The 26,670-nt window shown below is 45.1% G+C and overlaps 1 protein-coding gene across 1 annotated transcript; it reads left to right on the forward strand.

Moving 5' to 3' along the window:
- The first annotated feature begins 702 nt into the window (after window positions 1-702).
- LOC136465068 (uncharacterized) lies at window positions 703-23,073 on the forward strand. Its single transcript, XM_066463956.1, has 5 exons — window positions 703-804; window positions 1,791-1,864; window positions 8,325-8,563; window positions 8,641-8,696; window positions 22,648-23,073. The coding sequence occupies exons 1-5, from the start codon at window positions 703-705 to the stop codon at window positions 23,071-23,073; spliced, it is 897 nt and encodes a 298-aa protein (XP_066320053.1).
- Window positions 23,074-26,670: the final 3,597 nt, after the last annotated feature.

The following is a 26,670-nucleotide window of genomic DNA, read 5'->3' on the forward strand; positions in this document are numbered from 1 at the left end:
TCTAGTCGAGATTTAGAATTATCATGTAAAATCATCTTCAGCCGCCGTCATATCGAAGAGTTATGATTTTTCTAAGGCTAAGTCTTGTCATGCCAATCCCAGTGGCGCGACTGTCACTCCCACGGGAGTGGCAGGACAAGGTTTTCCACATCGAAAACGCCGTCCAACATAACCGATCTTATCAGGCCAATGCATGTGGCGCGATGACCCTATAAATACAACTAGGGATAAAAACGGTACGGAAATATTTCGAACCGATCGCTTTCGTTTTCTATATTATGATATCGTTTTCTATATTATGATATCGTTTCCGAATTTTGCCAAACATAAAAATTTGTCATTTTCAATTGGTTTCACAACCATTTTCAACCATTTTTTGTACTCTTTAATTGCTAAAATGTAGAAATATCCTGAACCGACCGCTTTCGTTTTCTATATTGTAATACCGTTTCTGACCGTTTTCATCCCTAAATACAACACCAATATCGATGAGAGATGCATGCCGGTATCCAAAACTTCATTCCTAGTGCACGCAGGCAGCACTTGTTCTGAATAGAGGCCGGATCAGAGTGATCTCGCCTGAACGAGGGAGCTGAAAGAGGAAGGGAGAGGAGAATGACCAGCGAGAAGACGTCGTGACCAGAGGTGGTGGGGTGGCCGGCGGCGGCGGAGGTGACACAGATCAACAGCGACAGTCCCGACATGGGCATCATCGAGGTGGTCCAGGACGGCACCAACGTGGCACCAGGGTACAACGCCTTCCGCGTCCGCGTCTACATCGACGCCGGCAACGCCAGCGGCCCCGTCCTTTAGACTCCCGTCGTTGGTTAGTTCGGACTTCGTCGTCGGTGGCTGCTGGCGCCATATACGATGATACGATATGAGCAGCATGCACTTCGTGGTTTGTCTATGTGTGTCTTCGATCGTGAGTTCTTCGTTCGCCTAAAAGGAACTACATACGAGATTTGGCTTTAATTGTGTGTCTTATATTCTACAACTAAAAAGAACAAAGCGTGTACACTTCTTGGTACGACATTCTAACGTAGGTCCATCGTCCTGCCTGCTGCGATCCCGCACCCCTTGCTCTCCTAAGCCCGTCCCTTGCGCCAAAAACATCGTTACGTCGGTCTGCCTAGCATGTGACGCTCGCTCCCTCCCTTCCGCTCCGCCAATCACGTGTTGCGACCATCTCCCTGCGCTCCCCCAATCACGCGCTGCGACCATCCGTCAATCACGCCTGCACACACGCCATCCCCATCCCTGCGCCCGCGTCCGCTCCCTGAGCTCCCCGTCCCTGCGACCATCCCTGAGCTCCCCGTCCCCGCTCCCTGCAGCCGCGTACGCAGCTGCTCCCCATCCCCGCGGTCGCTCACTCGCCCGCGTACGTCGCTGCTCGCCATCCCCGCTCCCTGCAGCCGCGTACGCTGCCTCTACCCATCCCCGCTCCCTACGGGCGCACACGCCACCGCTCCCCGTCCCTGCACCCCGTCTCACTGCCGCAACACCATCCCCATCGCTCCTCGCCCAGGTCCAAATCCCACGGGCCTTCCTTGCTGCGGATCCTGGTGGAACTTAGCGGCGGTAGTGGAGGACGCACGTGGTGCGTGCTTCGTGGCCTCCATCTCACTATGCTTCTCGAGGTCGGTGGTGAAGCGGAAGCGGCGCTTAGGGTTCTTGATGACGCTACAGAAGCAGCGCCAATGACAGAGCCTCCTTTGCATGAGTTCATGGCCCGCAAGCCCCCGAACCACATCTCTAGGTAGCTCTCCATCCTCCACTCTGTCCTGCAGGTTCTCCAGGATTTATCTGCACTGCTATTAATTTTTCTGGATTATTGCATTGATCAATTGCATTCTTTCCAAGGGTATGCAGATGTGTCTTGTTTAAACGTTTGTTGTTTAGGCATGAATTTAGAAACACACATGTTCAAATAAGTATGTCAGAAATTCAAGGATATGATATTCCTCCATACACAGTTGTGGCAATTTCATCCTTTTCGTCGATGTTACTTCATAGTGCAGATTGCATATGCAGGTCTTCTGATTCTCTTAAGTTCTTGTGCCATTATCTGAGAATTCTTGTGTGATTATCTGCCGGTTTGTAGTTCCAACCGACAGTGACGGTTGCTTCAAGAGTGTTGGTTCTTGGCTCAAGCCAGCAGTATTGAGCAAGCCTATACTGTCGGTTCGTGGATCAAACCGGTAGTGTTGTCATAAATATCAGTGTCGGTTGGTGGATCGAACCGGCAGTGTCGTTGTAAATATCAGTGTCGGTTCATGGATCAAACCGGCAGTGTTGTAGTAAATATCAGTGTTGGTTCTTGGCTCAAGCCAGCAGTGTTGAGGAAGCCTACACTGTCGGTTCATGGATCAAACCGGCAGTGTTGTCCTAATCATCAGTGTCGGTTCATGGTTCAATCCGGTAGTGTTGGGCAAGCCAACAATGTCGGTGTGTTTCTAACCGGCAGTGATGGTTACGACAACACTGTCGGTTTGTTGCTAACCGGCGGTGATGGCCCGTTCGAATATTATTGTTTTATAATTTATTTTAATTTATATTTTTTTCATGGGATTGGGTTTCGCTTTATATACGCTACGTAGACGACAGGTCCATTAATATTAAACATTACAAATGTTACGGTTACAATTCAAATGTTCTTATCCAGATCTCGATCCCTCAAAATAAAAAAGAAATATTCTCGGACTTCTTACAATAATCTGGTGAGCCGCTCTGGGCCATAGTGGTCCTTGTACCTCACGGATTGTGCAATGGAAAATACTCCATCTTTTTCCAATACCTCGGCTAAGATGAATTTTGCGACCTTTGATTGCAGTGCGACGATCTCCATGTCTAACAGCCTTTGATGGTTATATTTCTTGTGCTGTCATTCAAAAAAGATAATATCCAAAGAGAAACATTAAATGATTTTGTTGAATTATTAACAGACATAAATAAAATGGGGATTATACACACCAACTTATCAGCTTCTTCTGATTTCCCGCCGATGTAGCGAAGCATTGCCCACGTTACATAAAACCCGCATTCATTGTTTCCCGCCGGCTGAGATAGATACTTCCCCTCCATTTCGACAACCTTGAATGGGACCGGCTTCCCACCGATATGACTTCTTCGGACACTGAGCAACATTAAAAGGAGAAACATTAGAAAGCAGGTATGTGTGATTAGAAAATAATATGTTATTAGGATCGCTTACTAATTCAGCACTGACACCAGTGCATCCAGATGATGAAATAGTTTTTTCTTCGAGTCCCACACCTCGAGCAGATTTTTGGCAAGATTAACACAAATGAAGACGAAATGGTTGCTGCAATCACAGAATCCTAATTATCGAATAATCTTAACGAAAAAAGAAGCATAAAATTAAAAGCCGAGAACATATACTCGCAGTTGTAGGCTAGAAGTATGTGGGTTTTCTTCTTCATCGTGAATTCGTCGAAAACAGCAATCAATCTCTATTTTAGGTCTTCCACATCACATCCATAGAGGCCTAGACATGTCCTCTCATTGACTCGCCTGGGTCCAAGAAGCCTATGTAATCCCATTTGCTTTTTAGACTGCAAAATTTTGCTATACACCTACATAAAATCATGGGAAGTGCTCAAAAGTTAACAATTTGTGTCTCGAGAGAGTAGTTAATTGTAATATCGTGCGTGTAGGTTACTGTCGATGTTTGACCACCGATAGCCTGCCACGGGGGTACCTGGGCTAGTATGTTCGGGCTTCAGCGTATGCAGAACTCGACGGTTAATGCAAGAGACAGTCGATTTATCCTGGTTTGGACCCTCGATCGTAGATCGAGTAATAGCCATACGTCCAGTCGGTGTTAGCCTTTGCGTTGTATTGATTGTAAAGTGTTGCGTTGTACAATTATTGTGTGAACTCCCAATCCAAGAAGCCCTGCCCTCCTTTATATAGTCAGGAGGCCAGAGTCCTAGTCGGTTTACGATGAGAGTTCCTAGTAGGATTACAGAGTAATACTGCTAGTAAGATTACAGGAGAAGAATCCTAATTAGACTAGGTCTTCTCCCTTCCTTGCGGGGTATCCTGTGGGTCCCGCACCGACAAGCCCCCGACCACTTCATGGTTGAGTTCTGGAAGCCTCGTCTTGTTCCTTCAAGTCTCGTCGAGTAGGAACAAGCGTCGTCTGAGTTCTTTCTTGAGCGAAACCGTGTAGCGCTTCATGAGATCTTTGCATGGTGTGTACCTTTTTGAAGAAAAAAGTACTCCCATTTGGATGTAGCCCCCGAGCCTCTTGTTGTTTGGCATAAGGAGCTTTGAGGGTCTTTTCTTGAAATCTTCCTGAGTCTTCGTCAAAAGGTTCCCGAGCATATACCCATTTTCTTTGTTGAAAAGAGCTCGGATTTAGCAATGTCCGGGTTCTTTTTGTCGAAAAGAGCTCGGATATAGCTATGTCCAGGTTCTTTTTATCTTGTGGCCTTGAAGTCGTCTGTCTTGAAGAAGTCTTCTAAGTGACGTGCGCTTTTTTTTTGGAAAAAGTGCACTCACTGAGTGTAGCCCTCGAGCCTCTTGCTATTTGGAACAAAAAGTTGGAGGGTCTTGAATCTGAGTTGTTCAAAAGAACTATATACCTTTCCTTTTGCAGCCCCCAAGCGTATATCCGGGTTGTTTTATTCAGGAAGAACTCAGATGTAAGGTCTTGGCGTATTCTCTGATAGTCTGCTGTTGTCAGATGTAGTCGTATGGTGGTAGTTGAGTGTAAATGCCTTTTGTTCACGGATTGTACTGTGTTGGTATATTCTTCCGAATATGCTTGTTGTTGAGTACTGTTCCTTCACGCTTGAGTCCTCTTTTATTGAATTCTGTCTTTTCACTATGTCCTTTGTTAGGCTTGTTTTGTTGGTGCTCCTGGTCCATGTGCACCACTTCTTTGGTCTATAAATACCCTCCTAGAGTGCTGTCTTGATTCGTTGAGCGTTTTGTTGCTTGTTCTGAAGTCTCTATAGCCATGAATATGGTAGTTTGTGAGGTAGAGCAGCCCCCGAGCGTGTTTTGTAGTTCATGTGTGTCTTGTCGTAGCTGGAGGAAGTCTTGTGATAGGGATTAGAGGTAGGCTAATCCCGCAGCAGCAATGTACCAGGATGTACATGGTAGTAGTTGGAGGAAGTCTTGTGATGTGGACTTCGTTCCTTCATCTGGCAGTTCTGGGTTGATCCTCGCCGCTTGTCTTGAGACTGTCCGGTGCAGATCAACACCATATCTAGCATCACATTGGACTTGGGTAGACAGATGCCTGCCGGCCTTCTCTGCTCCATGTTGTCCCGCCGTTCTGCTGATTTCCGCCTTGGGAGCACTGCGTCCGTCCTTTGAAGAAAATAGTGTAGCCGAATGCGGTTCGTCCTACCGAGTAGTGATTTGGGACACATAGTCGTTCCAGAGCCTAGCCATGTCCATGTTCCCCTTTACTAGTTTGCTTTTCGTGGTACCGAGTTTGTTGGGTCTTGTAAGACTTGTAATCTTCTATTTTTGAAGTCGCTTGTAATGGAACGAATCTTGTCTTCTGAGTTGTCATTTATTTTTCTGCTATAGTCCCTGTTGTTCATGAGATTCCTGAGTTCTTTCCGTAATAACCAAGTTCTTTTGTTCCTTGTGAGGTAGCCCTTCTTTTCTTCATGGTTGTCGGGTTGTTTTTTGCAGTAATCTGATAACTCCGCCGTAGTGCTGGATGGTTGAGTCTGAAATCTGCCCGTTGAATTGTACCGTTGTGTGGATTTGTGCCCTCCGTCATTTTAGCTGTGTCGTTACATGGACCGTTGCGTTCTCACACGGTGCTTTAACGGGCCCGGTGGGCCGTTTTCATCGCTGTAAAATCTATTTAAAGACCCTTCATCTTCTTTTTCTTTACTGCCCATCTCTTGCCTTGAAACCCTAGCTCTTAGAAATCCGCCGTCGCCATTGCCGCCGCCGTCTTAGCACCGCCGTCCAAGCTTTCTCTTCCCCTAGTTGCTTTTTTGCCTCCGTTAGTACATGGGTAAGAAGAAGGCCACGAGCAAGTCCTAGTCAATCTTCGTGGACGAGGAATCATCACTTTCTGTGATTGAGAACCAAGAGTTCATGGCCATGAGGGCTACCTAGAAGGCTTGGCCGGCTCCGATGACGACCGAAGATTAGCTCCAGGAACTTGTCAGCGATGGTTTGATTCAGAGCAAGGCCTTTGCTTAATGGAGAGTTCCAGGCGAGCATCGGGTCCCTGCTCTAGGTCCTAGTGAGATCATTCTTTTTGTCTCCTTCATTCGTGCTGGACTTTGCCTTCCTGCCTCTGCCTTTCTTCATCAATTTCTCAACTATTTTGGGATTTGCCTGAATCATCTTGCTCCCAATGCAGTCCTTCACCTTTCTATCTTTGTTCATCTTTGTGAAACTTTCCTTGGAATCCCCCCTCCTCTTTCTCTCTTTCGCTACTTCTTTCGTCTGAAACCCCAACCCCACCGCGAAGACACCAGTGTTCTTGGTGGCTGCGGGATTCAATTTCGCCAGGGTCTTCAGAGCAAGTTCTTTGACTATGACCTGGTCGATTCTGTGAGGGACTGGCGTGCCGACTGGTTTTATGCCGCCAATCTGATTCCTTCTCTCGTTGTTCACTCTGGATCTAGTCCCTTGGTTAATGACCGATGGGATAAGAACCCTGTGACGACTACTGAGATTCAGGCAATCTAGCCATTTCTTGATAGGATTAGGATTCTAAAACAGCAGGGCTTGATCGGTTTTGGTATTGTCTCGAGCTTTCTTCGTCGCCGTGTTTAGCCTCTCAAGGAGCGAGAGCACCTTGGCTTCGAGTATTCTGGGGCTGAGGATCCTTCACGCATGGTCCCAGCCCTTGAGTTGACCGACGAGGAGGTACTCGAGCGTCTCCAGAAGATGCTAAAAGGAGCAAGCGTTGTCCCGCTTACTATCTCCGAGTTCTCTGCCAACAGCCCGCCTCCAGCTGTAAGTCATTTTCTCTTTGTGCGGGTACTTTCTGTATTTCTTTTGCTGTATCCATTTTTGCTTAACTTTCCTTGTCTTGTTGTTTTATTCTTTCTCATAGGAATTGGGGCGCAACTTTGTTGACCCGATCCCTCTTGATGTCCTCCCTGCCATGGTGAATACTGGGGAGAACCTTGCTGGGGCTTCTGTAACCAGTAAGTTCCCAATCACCACAGTGCTTCCTGGAGTTTCTTCTAGATTTGTTGATGTATATGAAGAATATGTTCCTTGTCTAGTCCCTCGAGGTCCTCGTAGTGTCTCAAAGAGGTCTTGCCAGCCAAGTACTCGTCCAGGTACTCCAGTTGTAGCTAGCATGCTCTTAGGTGAGCATATTAATACACTTTGTCCCTTTGTCTTCTTGTTTTTATCTTGAACCGAGTACTTTTGTTCTTTTCTCAGCTGGTGCCTTGGTGGCCTTGGTTGAGACTGAGGAAGAAGAGGACGATGGTGTGCCCCTTATGCGGCAGTGAGTTGTTTTCTTATTTCCCTGCACTTGAAACCTTCTTTTTATTCCAACTTTGGTCTTGATCTTTTTGTAGGAAGCGGTTGTCGGGTACGAGTTCTTCTGAGGCTCCTGCTCTGAGTTCTTCCATGGCTCCGGAGCCGGGTTCTTCCATAGCTCTGGTACCAAGTTCTTCCGAGGCTCCGGTACCGGCTATACCGCTCCTGTTGCCTAGTGGCAGGGACGTTTTTGCTGCCGTGGTTCCTCCTACAAGGTTTTCTTTTTTTTACGAAGAAGAAGATAGCTGGGTGAGTGGATTCTAGTTTCGTCTCTTTGCTTCTGTTCTCCTTTTCTCTTGTTCTCATTGGCGAGTTCTTTTACCAACTTTAAGGCCTTTGTCTTCTCTCGTCCCCCCGTCGACTTCTTTTCAGCCTTCTATTGTGCCACCGAGTACTGAGCCTCAGGACTCGCAGCGTACTGTTAGTGAAGTGGTTGTGGGGGCGACAAGGCCTTTTGTTGACGATGCTGCTGCTGTCTTGGTTGCCTCGGAGGTGACCATGGCCATTGTGGTGGAATCATCTAGGGAGGTGGCCGGGACTTCTCATGATGTGTCCTTGGCCTTGTCTTCTTCGCATCAGCCGTCTTCTCCCTCCGCTCCTCTTTCTACTGAAGGTGTGGTTCATCAATTTGATGGCACTCATCAGTTGTTAGAGTTGACCACTTCTTGGGGAGACTTCGCAGCCTTTGCAACTTCTTTTGGAGAAAAACTCCAAGTAAGTTTTCTAAAGTTCTTTCTTTGGGTGTTCGTCTTTCTCCTATTCTTATGCCTTTTTTCTCTCTTTCTTTTTGTTCAATCCTTCTATTGGGACCATACCAGCTTCTTCTTCTCGTCTAAAACCGAGAAGAAGTTGTCTTTTGAGTTGAGCGTCCTAAAAACAGAGCTGGATCTCTGCCGGGCCAAGATGGAGGCTGAGCGTCAAACACATCAGAAGGAGGAACAAGCCCTTCATGCTCGGGTTGTTGAGACCGAGAAGCAGAGGGATGCTGCCATCCAGGAGGCTTCAAAGAATTCAGAGGCCATGAAGAACTTGGAGACTGTGAAGAAGGAGTGCAATGGTATTGCGGGTTCTTTTTGTTTCCTTCTGCATTCAAACTCTCCTTTCTGTTGACTTGTTGTTTGTTGCCTTGTCCAGCTCTCTGGGTCAAAAAGCAGAAGCTCTCAGAGGGCGTTGATGAAATGAAGACTCTTGTTCGCACGAGTCACAACAAGGCTGAGGAGGTAATTACTCATGCTGAGGAGGAACTTGCGCTTGCTAAGTTGATTAGGCATAGAGCTGATAGAGATCTTGTTCAGGCCCAAAAAACTATTGAAGACTTGTCTGGCAAGTTGGCGACGGCTACTGAAAACTGGAAAGCTTTGTGGAAATCCTTTCATTCAGTAGCCGATGTTCTCCGAACTCCAGCGGATGATGGGCAATCTTGGGCTCAGTTAATTCCTCAAATTCCGACTCGTTTCCAAGAGTTTGTGAAGAGGTGCGCCCAACTGTGTACCAAGAATGTCCTGGCCTAGGTCCGGGTTCTTGCTCCAGTGGCTCCTTTGTCCAAGATAGCAGAGGAAGCTGATAGTTAAAAATACATTGATGCCGTTGAGAGGATGGAGCCTGAGGTTGAAGACTTAGCTAGTAGAATTGTAGATAATCTTAATATTGTTGTCTCTTCTCCCGATGATGAGGCTTGATGTATTTGACCTTTATGCCTGTGCCTTGTAATATGACATTATACTTCTTTTGAATGAAGATTTTTTTGTTGATGTCTTCTTTGCCTGGATGCCTTGTCTATTCCTTGGATGATTTGTCCAATTGGTCAGAGTTACTTGACTTGCCAAGTACTTTGTCTTGGTTTCATCTTTGCCTTGTAAACAACTCTGCGTGCTATCTTGACAAACTTTATTGATTTGTTGACTACTTTTTTGTCCTATGTAAACAACTCGTTATATATAGATCTTTGTGTTGACAACCTCTCTTGATCTGTCAAGTGCTTGTCTGGCCTTCTTTTGTGCCATGTAAACAACTCGTTATATGTAGATCTTTGTGTTGACAACCTTTCTTGATCTGTCGAGTGCTTGTCTGGCCTTCTTCTATGCCATGTAAACAACTCGTTATATGTAGGTCTTCGTGTTCTTGGGTATCTCCAGTGTAGCCCCTGAGCCTCTTGCTATTTGGAAAAAGTAGCTGGAGGGTCTTGTCTTGAAATTGCTCTGGTCTATGCCCAGGCTTAGTTTTAGTCGTTTTGCTTTTTGTTTCGGGTGTTAGCTTGTTAGCTACCCTCATCGACGGGCTCAAGCGTTTTTTTAGTTATTTTGCTCTCGGCCGGGATGCTCAGGCGTATTTTTAGCCATTTTGCATTTTATTTCGGGTGTTAGCTTATTAGCTACCCTCATCGGCGGGCTCAAGCGTCTTTTCAGCTATTTTGCTCTCGACCGGGATGCTCAGGCGTCTTTTCAGCCATTTTGCTTTTTATTTCGGGTTTTAGCTTGTTAGCTACCCTCATCGGTGGGCTCAAGCATCTTTTCAGCTATTTTACTCTCGGCCGGGATGCTCAGGCTTATTTTCAACCATTTTGCATTTTATTTCAGGTGTTAGCTTGTTAGCTACCCTCATCGGCGGGCTCAAGCGTCTTTTCAGCTATTTTGCTCTCGGTCGGGATGCTCAGGCGTCTTTTCAGCTATTTTGCTTTTTATTTCGGGTTTTAGCTTGTTAGCTACCCTCATCGGCGGGCTCAAGCGTCTTTTTAGCTATTTTGCTCTCAGCTGGGATGCTCAGGTGTCTTTTTAGCTATTTTGCATTTTATTTTGGGTTTTAGCTTGTTAGCTACCCTCATCGGCGGGCTCAAGCGTCTTTTCAGCTATTTTGCTCTCGGCTAGGATGCTCAGGCATCTTTTTAGCCATTTTGCATTTAAGAAACAACTCGGAGAAAGCCATGATTAGACATATGTTTGTTGAGAGAGAATCATCTTTATTGATCATGAATATTGATGTGTCACAATGATACATATGTTTTTTGGTGAGCGCTATCTTTGTTGATCATTAACGTTGATCTCTTGTGTCTTGTATACATATTTTCCCTTGAGTTGTTTTTATTCGTAGAATCTTCGTAGCTGACTGATGTGCCATGTATTGTTGACTTCTTTTCCATCTTCAATTATGAGCTTGTATGTGCCTGGTCCGATGACTTTTGTGATGATAAAAGGATATTCCCATGGACTGAGTAGTTTGTGGCGTCCATCAGTTTTTTGTATTCTTCTTAGTACTAGGTCTCCGACTTGTAATGATCGAGACTGGGTATTCTTGTTGTAGTGGCGCCTTAGTCCTTGGAGGTATCTTGCTGATTGCAGGGTAGCATTTACTCTGACTTCTTCTGTATTGTCGAGTTCTAATCTTCGTGTGTGTTCTGCTTCTCCTTCGTCGTATTGCTCTATCCTTAGTGACGTCCAGATCAAGTCTTTGGGTAGTATGGCTTCTGATCCATACACCAAGAAGAAAGGTGAGTATCCGGTAGCTCTGCTTATTTGAGTCCGTAGCCCCCATACAACCTTGGGTAATTCTTTAATCCATTTTGATCCATAGTCTACTAGTTCTTCATACAGTCTTGGTTTCAATCCAGCTAGTATGAGTCCATTAGCCCTTTCTACCTGTCCATTGACTTCTAGATGTGTGACTAATGCGTAATCGATGCTGAAGCCACAATCCTGTGCCCAACTTTTGAATTCTGTAGCTGTGAAGGGAGAACCCAAGTCTGTGATGATTCGATTGGGCATGCCGAAGCGGTGCATAATGTCTTGGATAAACTGGACTGCTTTGGCTGCGCTATATTTTGCGAGTGGTTTATATTCGATCCACTTGGTGAACTTGTCAATTGCTACAAAGATGTACTCAAAACCGCCCTTTGCTTTCTTGAGAGGTCCTACTTGATCCAGCCCCCAGCAGGAGAAAGGCCAAGCGGGTGGGATGCACATGAGGTTGTGGGCTGGCACATGAGCCTGTCTAGCGAACATCTGACAACTTTTGCATCTTCTGACGAGTTCTTCTACGTCTTTCAAAGCGGTTGGCCAGTAGAAACCCGTGCGAAACGTTTTGCCTACTAGTGTTCTTGAAGCGGTGTGATTTCCACAGCAACCTGAGTGTATTTCGTCTAGGATTTGTTTGCCTTCTTCAAATGAGACGCATTTTAATAGTACTCCTGATGATGTGGCTCTTTTGTATAGCTTGTCTCCTACTAGGACATAATTCTTGCTTCTACGAACGACTCATGTGGCTTCCTGTTTTTCCGCTGGCAACTTATTCTCTTTGATGTAATCAATAAAAACCTAGGTCCATGAAGTGGTGATTACCAAGATCTGGGTGCCTTTTGCTGAGATTTGAGGGGTTATTTCATCGGGCTATTTGATAGAGGGGGCTGATAACTCCTCTATGAAAACACCGGGTGGGACCTCTGCCCTGTCTGATCCAAGCTTGGCAAGGACATCTGCTGCAAAGTTGGAATCCTGCAGGACATGTACAATTTCTAATCCTTGGAAATGTTTTTCGAGTTTTCGGATTTTAGCACAGTAAGCACCCATGTTTTCTTTGGTGCAATCCCAATCTTTGTTGACTTGGTTGATGACTACTGCCAAATCGCCGTATATGAGTAGTCGCTTGATTCCGAGGGTAATAGCCACTCTTAGCCCGTGTATGAGAGCTTTGTATTCTCCTTCATTGTTGGTAGCTTGACATAATATCTGAAGGACATACTTGAGTTGTTTTCCATCCGGAGAAATTAGGAGGACGCCTCACCTGCTCTGCCTAGCTTGAGTGATCCATCAAAGTACATCTTCCAATGATCAAAGATGGTGCTTGACAGGGGTTGTTGAATTTCTATCCATTCGGCAACAAAATCAGCAAGGGCTTGAGATTTAATTGCTTTCTACGGGGTAAAATCAATGTTGAGAGCACCAAGTTCAACCGCCCATTTGGATATGTGCCCTATTGCATCTTTGTTGTGTAAGATGTCTCCTAGTGGGAAATCTGTCACCACGGTTATCTTGTGGCTTTTAAAATAGTGACGAAGCTTGCGTGAAGTGATCAGTAGGGCGTAGAGTAGTTTTTGCACATGCGGGTACCGGATTTTTGATTCTGATAGTACTTCGCTGATGTAGTATACTGGGCGTTGTACTTTATATACGCGCCCTTCTTCTTCTCTTTCCGCTACTATCGCCGTGCTGACTATAGTAGAAGTTGCCGCAATGTATAGCATCATGTCTTCGTCTTTCTTTGGAGGTGTGAGGACTAGTGAGGATGTGAGGTATGCCTTAAGTTTCTTGAAAGCTTCATTGGCTTCTTCCGTCCACTCGAACTTGTCTATCCTTTAGTAGTTTAAAGAAAGGTAATCCTTTTTCGCCGAGTCTTGAAATGAAACGATTGAGTGCCGCCATGCAGCCTGTTAGTTTTTGTACATCTTTGATGCTTCGAGGAGGGCCCATCTCTATTATGGCTCGAATTTGCTTGGCGCTTGCTTCGATTCCGTGATGACTGACCAAGAATCCGAGTAGTTGTCCTGAAGGAACTCCGAATACACACTTGTTTGGGTTCAATTTCCACCTCCATCTTTTCAGATTCTTGAAGGTTTGTTTTAAGTCTTCAATCAGTGCATCCGAGTTCTTTGTTTTTACAACCACATCATCCACGTATGCTTCTACGTTTTCGCCGATCTGATCACCAAGGCATGTTTGGATAGCTCTTTGGTAAGTGGCTCCAGCATTCTTAAGTCCAAACGACATGGTCTTGTAGCAGTAGGCACCGAACGGAGTGATGAAAGATATCTTGCTTTGGTCCTATTCTTTTAATGTGATCTGGTGATATCCAGAATAGCAATCAAGAAAGGATAATAGGGCAGATCCTGCTATTGAATCAACTATCTTATCAATGCGTGGTAGCTCGAATGGATCTTTCGGGCAGTGTTTGTTGAGATCTGTGTAGTCGACACACATGCGCCACTCGTCCGTATTCTTTTTCTGTACTAGAACTGGGTTTGCTAGCCAATCTGGGTGAAGGATTTCTCTGATGAATCCGGCTGCCATTAGTTTTGTAATTTCCTTTTTAATTACAGCATTCTTGTTGGGAGAGAATCATCATAGTTGTTATTTCACAGGCTTGGAGCCTTCATTGATATCAATTCTGTGCTCAGCCAACTCTCTTGGGACTCCTGGCATGTCGGCCGGCTTCCAAGCGAAGATATCCTTGTTGTCCTGAAGAAAGTTGGTGAGCGCGAGTTCCTATTTTGCTGATAGGTGTGCACTGATGGTTGCCGTTTTTGAGGGATCACCGGTGCACAGGTCGATTTGCTTGACATTGACTTCTTTTGGTGGTGCTAGGATGGTTGGTCTTTTAGCTGGTATCTCTAGTTCTTCTTGGCTTATTTCTGCGGCGATAGTGGCTATTTCTTTTCTTCCATCGTTTGCCTGTGCTTTTGCTGCAATTTGGATTGCCTGAACATCACAGTCAAAAGCGCACTTCAAATCACTTTGAAGAGAAAGGACACCGTTAGGCCCTGGCATCTTAAGCGGTAGGTATGGATAATGCAGTATTGCCATGAATTTTGCTAGTGCTGGGCACTCGAGGATTGCGTGATATGATGAATCAAAGTCTACGACTTCAAACTTGATGAATTCTGTGCGGTAGTTCGAGGGAGTCCCAAAAGTAACCGGAGAGTGATTTGTCCAAGTGGCATTGCTGCCTTGCCGGGTTACTATGCCATAAAAAGGTGTGCTTGTTGGTGTGATCATCCCGATGAGTTGTAGTCCCATCTTCCATAGGGTTTCTGAAAAATAATGTTGAGTCCGGCTCCTCCGTCGATTAGTACTTTCATAATAGTCATACCGGTAATGGTTGGATCTAGAACCAGTGGGTAATGGCCTGTGTTTCCTACGCTGGTCCAGTGGTCTTCTCTTGAAAATTGGATTAGATACTTTGACCAATTGAGATATCTTGGTGTAGCAGGTTCTGCTGCCATGATGGTTCGTAACGCTAGCTTTTCTTGATGTTTGCTTCTAGAATCTAGAACCCCGGCAAAGATTACTGCCACTGTCCCTCTAGATTTTTGGAATCTCTTGTCTTCATGGTTGTCTCCTTCTTTTTTTCTGATTGTCTTCTTTATTGTTTCCCTTGCTATCTTTTCTAGTGTATCTTCGTTGAAGGTGTAGCAATTTCCGATGGTGTGTTTTCCACTGGGGTGCAAGGGGCAACGTATGTTCTCAATGTCATCATATCTTCTAGGCTTGGTAAATTTCTTTGATTTGTCAGCCATTGCTACTGTGTTGTCTGGACCTCGCTTTCTCTACTGATGTCTGTTGTTTCAAGGATTTTGCTTGTCCGGGTTGTCTCTGTTGTTTCTATCCGGGAATCTTTCTCTTGTTTTTTCCTCTGCAGTAATCATCTTTTCTACTGTTCTTCTGAATTCTTTAATGTTTCTTGGGTTTTCTTTGCAGAAGTCTTGAAATTGCCACCTAGCCACGATTTTGTGAGAGAAAGCTTCGATTACTTCTCGTTGTGTGATGTCATGTACTTGAGCTTGTAGTTCGCCAAATCATCGATAGTAATTTCTGAGACTTTCACCTCGTTTTTGCTTGAGTCCTTTTAATTCTGCGTGGGTGATTGGATGTGTAATAATTCCCGCGAAATTTTCATAGAAAGCTCTTTGCAAGTCTTCCCAATTTCTGATTGATCCTGGATTCAATTTGTCAAACCATTGAAGTGGCATGGTTTCTAGGGCCATGGGAAAGAACAAGGTTTTGATGTCAACATCTCCTCTAGCCAATTCAATCGATTGTGAGTAAATCCTGAGCCATTGCTTTGGTTTGGTCTTGCCATCATACTTGGAGTGGTTGGACGGCTTAAACTTGTGAGGTAGTCGTATTGAAGCAAGTCTGTTTGCAAACAGGGGAATCTATCGTGCGTTCTGGCTTCTACGTATTCTGATTCTGCGCACCCTTCTTGCCAACTGTCATCTTGGTGAGAGTAGTTCTATGTGACTGTCCGAGTAGGTGCTTTGCTTCTGGCCTTTCTTGGTTGTTCGACTCGGTTGTTTTGACTATGATTTCTTCGGCTCTCTCCATTGTGACTTCCACTTGGTCCAAGTCTTTCGAAAGCGGACTTCCTTTTATTTTGATCTTCCTGTTCATGAGATGTTGCTCTTTTGTCGTGTGTCCTAAAGATTGTTGATCAGAGAAAGTCTCGGAGCTGTTCTTGTTTTTCATTGGGATATGAGGTCGCCCTGAGTTCTTCTAGTGCTTCTCGGATCTTATCGTAGGGTGCATTCGCTACTCGTCCTTCTTCAACCTCTCGTTCCAATTTTCTTCTATTATACTCGGCCAGGTCTGATTAATATTTGATCCAAGTGTCCTTTCGCTGTTTAGCATGGCGTTGATGTCCTTGTTTCAATTTGTTCTTTCTTTCTCTCGCTTGCCTCTGACTCTCAGTCTCACCATCGTGCCCCTGGATAAATGGTGATATGTTGGACTCGGATTCATCTAAAGACCTTACGTCGGGTGCTTCTGGGGGATCAATGGTGATCGAGGACGGCGAATCATGAATACTTCTCTAGCGTGAGTTGTTCTATCATCGTCGTTGATTTCCATACTGCCAGAGCTGTTGATAACTCCAGTAGAGGTTTCAAAGTCATAGATCGAATCTCCTTCTTGGTAGGGTAGAATTGTTGTTGTCGTATCATCGACTAGTTGGGTGTCGTCATCCTCAGGAACGGTACCTGGCTAGTGAATGATGTAGTCTTAAGATGTTATGGTTAAAACGAGACCTTCCTGGGCTCCCTTCAGCGGCATTCTAAGCATGGGATAAGTGGATCCTTCGGGCCATGTCTGATAAGATGTTGCCATGTTGTGGAATCCAAACGGAAGAGGACCCAACTTCTTTGAAGTACTCTGGGTGTACTCTGAGTAGTATTCTTGACAGGTTGACGTCATGTTCTGGAGCTTTGTCAAAAAAGAACTCAGTTTTCCAAAAGAACTCGGATAAGACTTTATTTCAGAAGCAGAACTTGAGTTTGAATCGGATGCGTGAAGTCACAAAATCTGAGTCAGATTAGACATTACGAGCGGTGCGAATCTTCCGGTCGGCTGATCTGTCGTTGTCGCCAAAATGGAAAAGTCCTGATGATGATCTGAATCTTCGAGGAGATGGCCTTGGAGCTTGCCATCGTCGCCTGCCTCGTAGATCCATGAACCAAAGATGAAGGTTGATCCCTTCGAGAAGATCATGTTGTCGAGGTCCATCGAGCTCTCAGATGCAAAGTCACCGAAAGCCCCTACCTGGTGCGCCAGCTGTCGATGTTTGACCACCGATAGCCTGCCACGGGGGTACCTGGGGAAGTATGTTCGGGCTTTAGCATATGTAGAACTCAACGGTTAACGCAAGAGACAATCGATTTATCCTGGTTCAGGCCCTCGATCGTAGATCGAGTAATAGCCCTACGTCCAGTCGGTGTTAGCCTTTGTGTTAGATTGATTGTAAAGTGTTGTGTTATACAATTGTTGTCTGAACTCCCAATCCAAGGAGCCCTGTCCTCCTTTATATAGTCAGGAGGCCAGAGTCCTAGTCGGTTTACGATGAGAGTTCCTAGTAGGATTACAGAGTAATATTGCTACTAAGATTATAGGAGAAGAATCCTAATTAGACTATGTCTTCTCCCTTCCTTGTGGGGTATCCTATGGGTCCCGCACCGATAGGTACTTACATAGTCCACAGCGTCAACAGTTGAACATCGAGATCGCATTTCTGGTATAGCTAGAACAAGCACTCCCACTCGACATCAAACTTCTCTTCTTCAGGATAATTGAAAACACGTGGCGAACGGATAATAACCTCAAAACCAAAGATGTCCGTCTCTGTTACTTGAGCCATGTAATATTCATGTAAATGACGCATATATGTTGTTAGATTTTTAAACTCATGATCGGGAACCAAAAAATTGCCCATTACATACTTCATTGCTGGTGTTGCCATCCCTTGTACATCATAATAGATGGTCACGGCCTCTTCCATGGTTAATCCTGGGTTGTCTTCGACGTACGTCTGTATGTTCCTTAAATCTTTATTGTGTATTTCTACGTCTCTTGTTGTAGCATATTTATTCTATGTTTGCCTTTCGAATTCGGACTTCAACATAAACAAAGGCAGTGAGGCACGGAGATTGAAGAAACTAATACAATCTTCCTTCTTGATGTGTGCTATAAATTTTTCTTCCATCAAGGAGGTAACGCTGCCACTAAATGGCCTTTTTCTTTTCTGTTGGTCCACTTTGGGAGCATTAGCGACCGAATCCAAGGACCTTTTTTACGACTACGAGGATGTCCTTGGTCTTGTTTTGGGCTGAGGTGGAGGAGGAGGATGACGATGAGAATTTTGTTTTCCCAGCACTGATGAAGATGGAGTCGGACGAGGAGGAGGAGGAGGAGGAGGAGGAGTCTCTTTTCTCGGGGCTGATGAAGATGGAGTCGGACGAGGAGGAATAGAAGGAGACCTCTTTCTTCTCGGGGGTGATGGCTCCGGATGAGGAGGGGAGTGATCTCTATTGGGACATGGTGAGTTATCATCGCGGGTGGGCAAAGACTCATAGTCGTCCTCATCATCAGAGGACAATTGGTGGTCAAGCTTAATGAAGCGCTTGCGCCAGGCCACTTGAGAGCCCTTGTTATGACCAAGTTTCGGCATGTCTTCCGCTATGGGGTACTCAATGGGTATCTTGTTATATTTCTTATCAAGTATTCTGTCAATGGTGACGCGAGTGTACCCTAGTGGAATTGGGTAGCCATTAATTGTCCTGTCTCCCATAGGCCAGGCTTGGCCGAGCGCCACCTTGTCCTTTGTCCATTCCTGACGGATGTACAACCTGACATTGATGGGTTCAGTGATGTCATCCACCGGATGAGGCACATTCGCCTCTTCTTCGTTGAGCGGGGTCGATCCGCAGCTGCTGCGACCCCTAAACTGTGGGCTAAAGGTAATAGGAGTAGGGTTTTGTGGTACTGCTGACCCCTTGGATAGCAAAATTTGCTCGACTCGCGCTTCAACGGTCGCCTCAATCTGTGCTTCCATTCTATCTTCCATCTCTTTTAGTCTCCTCAAATACTATGCCTCATGTTCCTCTCTACCCCTCGAGCGGCTCCGGTAAGTGTTAGATTCTTGGGGGAATGCTAGTTTCCAAGGAACAACACCGGTTCCTCTAGTGCGACCAGGGTGCTCCTTGGTTCTGAGTGCTTGGGTGAGCACGTCTTTCTCCCAATTAGAAGTGCGAGTCCCTTGCCTCACCTCCTCAGTTACCTAGGAGATCCTCTAGATGAGTTCGCTCATGGGTAGATTTGAGGAGTTAAAGCTCCCGTCCTCGGCGTGCTGTACATTCCTCCCCATATAGTATATTACCGATCGAGGCTCCTAATCGACGGTCTCAACCTGAACACCTTCCTCAGCAAGGCGATCCATCTTTTGAAGTTCTGCTTCAAATTCTGGCATCTTTTTGGCGTAGCCATGAGAGCCGAGATGATGAGGATTCATCGCTTTCTGTGAATTCTCCTTATTCTTCCTGCTCAGTTCTAAGTACTCCTCGGATAACCTATATTCCTTAAAAGCCTACCAGAAGTCCTTCTGCTTGCTAAACAGTCCACCATCAAAATCTGGCCCTTTATTTTGGAGGACAAAATTCTTGTACAATGTCCCCTTGAAATTCTTGAAGCATGTTCCCATGATTTCTTTTGCTTTTTTCTTGACTAACTCCCTGTCATACTCGGCTGGGAAAGTGAAATACTCTGGGATCTTGACATCCCATATGTAATCCTTCTCGCTTTTGAGAACCCTCCACCGGTCATCATCTTTCCCAATCCACTTCCTGTACTTAATCAGGATGAAGTCCCTAACAAGTAACCCGAGGATAGTCTTGTATTTGGTCAAAGCTATAGGCGATGAGAGTGGATCCCCGAATTCATCGAACTCAGTAATGTGCTAGTGTGCATTCCTACCAACAGGAATCTTTGATACGCCTCGCTTGGATCTGGCCTTCCTGCTACCCGAACCCTCTAGCTCCTCGGCCAACGGAGGCTCCTGCTAGAGACACCAAGTAAGGTATGACCCTCTCAATTGATTAGCGTGTGTGGCTACATAGTGACATGATACCAAAGTTACCTGGCCATCTTGGTCATTTTGACCTAGATCGAGCAGGCCGAACGGGGTCCATGGCTGCTCATTCTCACTGACCTGATTGACACTATCACCGTTTGTCGGATCATGCGGCTCTCCCGTCCCAGCGATATCAGTCGCTTCTTGTTGCCGATCAGTTCTTCGGCGATGGGGTAACAAGCGACGATGAGTCATGGCTGTGACACGATCGTGGTTAGTTTTGGCCACGAACAACTACTAATAGCATATGTTTATATATATATAATATGTTTAATGCAAAGTCTAATAATAAGTCCACATACAACAAAGTCAAATAATAGCATATGTTCACCTAGAACAAATTCATTGTTTGATTGACCACATACAACAAAGTCTACCTACTCTTCTACGAAACTAAGCCTACATCAACTTCCAAATAAGAAAAGCGATGACCATAGCCATAAATAAAAGCATGACATCTTTCCAAGACCAAGGAGCAATTCTCTTAATCTTCACATCTCCGGTGGGTGGCTTCTCTTCGATCTCCAGTGCCAGCGGATGGCCATGGTTTGCATTCATTGGACCATAGTAGGCTGGTTGCCCATGGTTTGCAAGGTAGGCTGGATGACTATAGTAGGCCCTCAAAGCTTCATCTTCTGTGTTGTATTTTTTGTGCAAATTACCAGGGTAGCGATTGACTTGAGCATAGCAATCTTCCCAGGTTCGATAAATCCTAGGCATGTGACCAACATGCACTACATACCATGCCATGGTTGCATATATATTTAAGTAAATTAGGTTGTCATTAAAACATTATTCTTATACAATTTAATATATTTACGAATAACACACGACCATTGCATAGATAGGAGTGTTTGGAAAATAGCTATTCACATGCCTTAGTAATAGTTGTTAGATGTAGGAAAGATATAAAGAATATTTTTATTCGTTAAAAACCAAATGATGATTTAGAGAGCCAGTTTAATACTTTTGGATATACTCCTAGAGATGTCTAAGAGTCTTCAGTCTCACTATAAATCCCCCAACCATCGGCGCGAGGTTCTTTCACAAGTATCAGTGCAGGTAAGCATCTTTCCAAATTAGTGATACTTTGATTTGAAACTTACAAGGTTGGTAGGGGCAAATATGCATCTCATACTATCCCAGGAAAGTGACATGCAAAAACTCATAATAAGATAGGATTGTTGGAAAATATTTCCAGTTTAATGCACAAGGCTACATAACTATGTATTACTTGTCATCTTGCATAAGTTAATAATTATGCATCTTTATGCTGATAGCATGGAGAAGATGGTTTCACAGAGAAAACGTAAGTTTGTTTCACAGAGAAAATGCAAGTACTCTAAAAACAAACTACCATGAACGTTCAAAGAGCAATTTTTGTCAAGTATAACGAGTCCCTGCTATGTTTATCCTGGTAACCAAAAATAAAATTACGCTTTTGTTCTTATCAGTATACTGATGAATAGAGCTGAGCAACATGCTACTAAGTAACATTGTACTACTTACTAGCAATGCGTCCAAAAACACAAAGAAACAGATAGCACACACTGTGTGGCAAACCTAGGTTCTAGCATTCACAGCTGCATGATCAAACTGATTCAAGAAAGCAGATGTGGGACATTTCATCAGACACGTAGCGGGCAGTGAGCCACGCACTCACCGTGGGGGTGGGAAAGCAGCTGTCTGCACGCTCCTGAAGGCCTCGGCGGTGCTCCGGACGGCGCGGTGCTCTGGCTTGGCACGGACGGCGCGGTGCTCTAGCTTGGGGCGGTGCTCTGGCCTGGGGCGCTACTCCGATGTGGGGCGGTGCTCCGGCGTGGGGCAGTGCTCCGGCATGGGGCGGTGCTCTGGCGAGGGGTGGTGCTCCGACGGCGCAGGGGGAGGGGTTGGCGCGCCACTTTTGTAGCAGTAGCTCATCACTGCCGGTTCTTCTTGTAAACCAACAGTGATGGGAACATCACTGCCGGGTCACTCCCCAAACCGGCAGTGATGTTCTGTAGCAGTTAGGTGTTAAGTAGGATAAGTTTTCATTTTCTTTCGAACTCCTCCTACTGGCGCAGCGGTTCAGACCCCTCAACTTAGCCCCCAAGACCCTTGTTCGAGTCCCAGGCGGGTCAAATTTTTTTGTTCTATTTTATAAATTATTAATTTATTTTGGGAAATAGCTCATCACTACCGGTTTTGCTTGTAAACCAACAGTGATGGTGTACATCACTGTCGAGTCATCCCCCAAACTGGCAGTGATGTTGTGTAGCGGTTAGGTTTAACTTAGGTGTTAAGTAGAATAAGTTTCCGTTATCTTTCGAACTCCTCCTACTGACGCAATGGTTAAGACCCCTCAACTTAGCCCCCGAGACCCGTGTTCAAGTCCCAGGCAGCCTAATTTTTTTGGTTTAATTTTATAATTTATTAAGCGGTATAAAGGTCAAAAATATAAAATAAATGTCTTGCATCCCTGAATCGAAACGAAGCCTACAAGTTTCAGAGCAGCGGACAAACCATTGAGCTATCGCCTGATTTCCGGATGTTTGAAGGAATTTATTCCTTTGAGTGATTATTTGTCCCTATTTTGCACGTAGGCCCCTTCAACTCCTCGGCCACGCTGGTCGTGTGGTTCCCATGAAGAGCCGTTGTTTTAATTACCAAACACTGGTCCATTGGCTGCTCGTGTCGGTTCCCAAACGCAGGCGCGCTCCCAACGTAGGCGCAATGGCGGTTCAATGGCGTTTCCCAACGCAGGCATGCTCTGTTACCGAGGGGAGAGCCCTTCAGTTCCCCCACAAAGAGACACTGCGTTTACATGTTCATTGGCTACTCGCATCGGTTCCCAAACGCAGGCGCGCTCAACACAGGCGCAATGGCGGTTCAATGCCGTTTCCCAATGCAGGCGCGCACTTCGTTTCTAAGGGGGTGCGAGTTATTGCACCGTGATCAGTTCCACACCGACACCCTATATAAGCTAGGCCCCCATGCACACAGTCGGCCGCCACACCACTGCGCATCAAGAAAGCCAAGCACCGCCCTTCCCATGCACACCTCGCCCCGGCCCTCGACGTACCCACCGGCACGCACAATGCCTCGCCACTTAAAGACAACATGGGCGAAGCTCAACCCATCGTCCTCACGTCGCCCCCAACTCCACCGACACCGTCGTCCAAATCGGACCTTGAGGTGAACCTCGAGGACGATCCGAACCAGGAGACCGCATCGGAGGAGGAACCGAAACCTCTTCCGGTGGAGGAGGTTGTCTTCAAGTCGTTGGAGACGGCTCGAAAGGAGGAGGAGGAGGACCGGCACCTCCGCGCCATCGCACAGAAGGAGACCGACGACTGCATCCTGAAGCGTGTCGTCGAGATCTCTAAGGAGGATGAGCGCCGCCACGAGGAGGAGGAGTGCCACAGCTAGGAGGAGACCGAGCGGCGTCTTGCGATGGACGCGAAACGGCGGCGTCGGCGTAGGGCTGAGCGAAAGAAGCACGAAGAGGAGCACCGCTACCGGCAGCCGAGGGACGACGCATGCGGCAGCACCGGTAGTAATTAGTAGCACTAGTGATTAATCAATGCCTTTATATAGGGCGATGTAATAATTTACTGGTGCTGAAAAAAACCATTTCGTCGAATCCTTTGTTTGATCATCATCACCTGAATTGGGTTGATACTTTGCATTGCATGACCTCTCGTTTTATTTGCTTACATATTGGATGTTGCATTTTGTATGACCTCGTTTTGCTTACCTCGTTTTGCTCTTCTAGATAATACCGTGTATTGCAGCATGTCTATCATCTGTCCAGTGTTTTCCTAAATGCTAAACGGTAAACAGTCGGTCACCTACCGCTTAGCCATTATTCGGGCAAAACGTCCCATTAAACGAGCTAAACGGCCAATTAAACGGGGTAAACGGGTGATTAAACGGAAATGACGCACCACCGTGTAGCGTTTACACGGTGTTTAAACGGGCTAAACAACCATTTAGGCGAACAGTGCATCTGTCACATGACTGCCGGGCCATTCTTTAAACAGGCAGTGATTTCCGTGTAGTGGTTACAAAATAAGTAACTTATCTTTTCCACTTATTTCGAATACCTCCTACTAGCTCAATGGTTAAGACCCCGCAACTTAGCCCCCGATACCCATGTTCGAATCTAGGGCGGCCCAATTTTTTTGTTTAATTTTATAATTTATTAAGCGGTCTAAAGGTCAAAAAGACAAAAATAAATAAACCACGGCACACATCCTATACTAGCGCAGCAGTTAAGTGTCTGAACTCTGTGGGCCGAGACCCGAGGGCTGGCATAATTTTTTTTAATTTTTTATATATCACTGCTGGTTTTCAAAATAAACCGACAGTGATAACAGGCATCACTATTAGTTTCCTCTCATCACTATCGGTTTTCTCTCATCACTGCCGGTTTCTTAAAACCGACAGTGATGTTTATATATATTAAAAAAATTCTTTCATAGTTTTTTTCATCCACCACAAAATTCTTATCCCTAGGGCACATTAGAGCTAGTGTAAAAGTTTGGCATTATTCCGGATCTTTTCGTGGGTAGACTCAGTTCAACCTATAATTAAACGGTCTCGTCGCGCGAAAATTCAATTAAACCTCAGAAAGTAGCAAACCTTCTCTGGAAAATCCCAAACTTAGTGTTTCCTTCACACGTGGCACGTGCAAGCCTAAGAAAAAGTTTGAGACAAATATGACACCGAAATGCCTATGAACCACAGAAACCTTGATAACCTATGTGTATAGTCATGGTTCGATAAAAGGGCACATGAAACTCTGTGAAGCATGTATACTCCGCCTATGTCGACATGACTTGAAATTTTTTTGGCAAGCATGTACACCCAAATTAAGACCCCCACATAGGATCTTAGGTTTTTCTGTTCATTTTTTTATTTATTATATTTTTCTCTGTGCCAAATGATACAAAAGAGGGTGAATTTCATCTTGGACCCAATAGATTTTTTCAACAAAATTCTTATCCCCAGGGCACATTAGAGCCTGTGTAAAAGTTTGGCACCATTCCGGATCTTTTCGTGGGTAGACTCAATTCAACCTATAATTAAACGGTCTCGTCGCGCGAAAATTCAATTAAACCTCAGAAAGTAGCAAACCTTCTCTGAAAAATCCCAAACTTGTTTCCTTCACACATGGCACGTGCAAGCCTAAGAAAAAGTTTGAGACCAATACGACACCGGAATGCCTATAAACCACATAAACCTTGATAACCTATATGTATAGTCTTAGTTCGATGAAAGGGCACATGTACCTCTGTGAAGCATGTATACTCCGCCTATGTCGACATGGCTTGAAATTTTTTTGGCAAGCATGTACCCCCAAATTAAGACCCCACACAGAATCTTAGGTTTTTCTGTTCATTTTTTTATTTATTATACTTTTCTCTGTGCCAAATGATACAAAAGAGGGTGAATTTCATCTTGGACCCAATAGATGTTTTCATCCACTTCAACAAAATTCTTATCCCCAGGGCACATTAGAGCCTGTGTAAAAGTTTGGCACCATTCTGGATCTTTTCGTGGGTAGACTCAGTTCAACCTATAATTAAACGGTCTCGTCGAGCGAAAATTCAATTAAACCTCAGAAAGTAGCAAACCTTCTCTGAAAAATCCTAAACTTGGTGTTTCCTTCACACGTGGCACGTGCAAGCCTAAGAAAAAGTTTGAGACCAATACGACACCGAAATGCCTATGAACCATAGAAACCTTGATAACCTATGTGTATAGTCATGGTTTGATGAAAGGGCACATGTACCTCTGTGAAGCATGTATACTCCGTCTATGTCGACATGGCTTGAAATTTTTTTGGCAAGCATGTACCCCCAAATTAAGACGCCACACAGGATCTTAGGTTTTTCTGTTCATTTTTTATTTATTATATTTTTCTCTGTGCCAAATGATACAAAAGAGGGTGAATTTCATCTTGGACCCAATAGATTTTTTCATCCACCTCCACAAAATTCTTATCCCTAGGGCACATTAGAGCCTGTGTAAAAGTTTGGCACCATTCCGGATCTTTTAGTGGGTTGACTCAGTTCAACCTATAATTAAACAGTGTCGTCGCGCGGAAATTCAATTAAACCTTAGAAAGTAGCAAACCATCTCTGGAAAATCCCAAACTTTGTGTTTCCTTCACACGTGACACGTGCAAGCCTAAGAATAAGTTTGAGACAAATACGACACCGGAATGTTACACGAATTACTTGCATGACAATAATTAAACACACAAAGCCGTACATATTAAAATTAGAACTCAATTAAACTACGACCTTGAAAACCTAGCTAAATAAACATTAATTACTATCGGAATCACTGCCGGGATCGATTGGGCCACGCACACTAACATGCCTCTGTAGCCATATATGGTAATTGATATCAAGGATTATGTATCCGCTTGTATCGATGAAGTCCAATGCCCGTATGAGTGCACTCTCTCGTGCCTCACAATACCGAAAGAATGGTCGACCATAGATGTAACCTACTAAATGACCACTGCCCCTGTTAGTAATCCTTATGCAGTACTAGCGTTTATCTATAGTGAGCTGGCCGAGGTTTCCATTGCAGAAGTCCCAATCGTATCCGAGTTGCTCCGCAGCTTGGTCTAGAACAGCCCACAAGCCACATGCAGCATAGGTAACGTCCTGTAGCGCAATCTGCATGCGGAGAAAAAGAAAAAAATTAGAGAATATTATTACAATAATAAACAACAAATAACCACGACTTAGGTATAAGTGACCATTTTACCACATCCGCATGGTTGTAGCTCGCAAACCATTCGCTTGCTTGCGGGACGGGGATATCACTAGCATTCAAAGCAAGTGCCTTGAAGTGTGAGAAATCAGGCACATCATAGCAAATACATCGAAGTGCCTCTAAACAGATGCGCACGGCAGTTAACTGGGCACTTATCATATCCGAGCTCTATATTCTGGTCCCATGGATATGGTTCCGATCATTTGAACCCCTCACAGGGATGAAAAAACT

Source organism: Miscanthus floridulus, chromosome 7 (genome assembly GCF_019320115.1).
Source record: "Miscanthus floridulus cultivar M001 chromosome 7, ASM1932011v1, whole genome shotgun sequence".
NCBI lineage: Eukaryota > Viridiplantae > Streptophyta > Magnoliopsida > Poales > Poaceae > Miscanthus > Miscanthus floridulus.

What these genes read in the sequence shown, in the direction of transcription:
- LOC136465068 (XM_066463956.1), top strand. Translation starts at nt 703, where the DNA reads ATGGGCATCATCGAGGTGGTCCAGGACGGCACCAACGTGGCACCAGGG. An exon ending in TGTGAAGAAGGAGTGCAATG is followed by an intron (nt 8,564 to 8,640) that starts GTATTGCGGGTT and finishes TGCCTTGTCCAG; the next exon opens with CTCTCTGGGTCAAAAAGCAG. An exon ending in TTGATGAAATGAAGACTCTT is followed by an intron (nt 8,697 to 22,647) that starts GTTCGCACGAGT and finishes CCATGCACACAG; the next exon opens with TCGGCCGCCACACCACTGCG.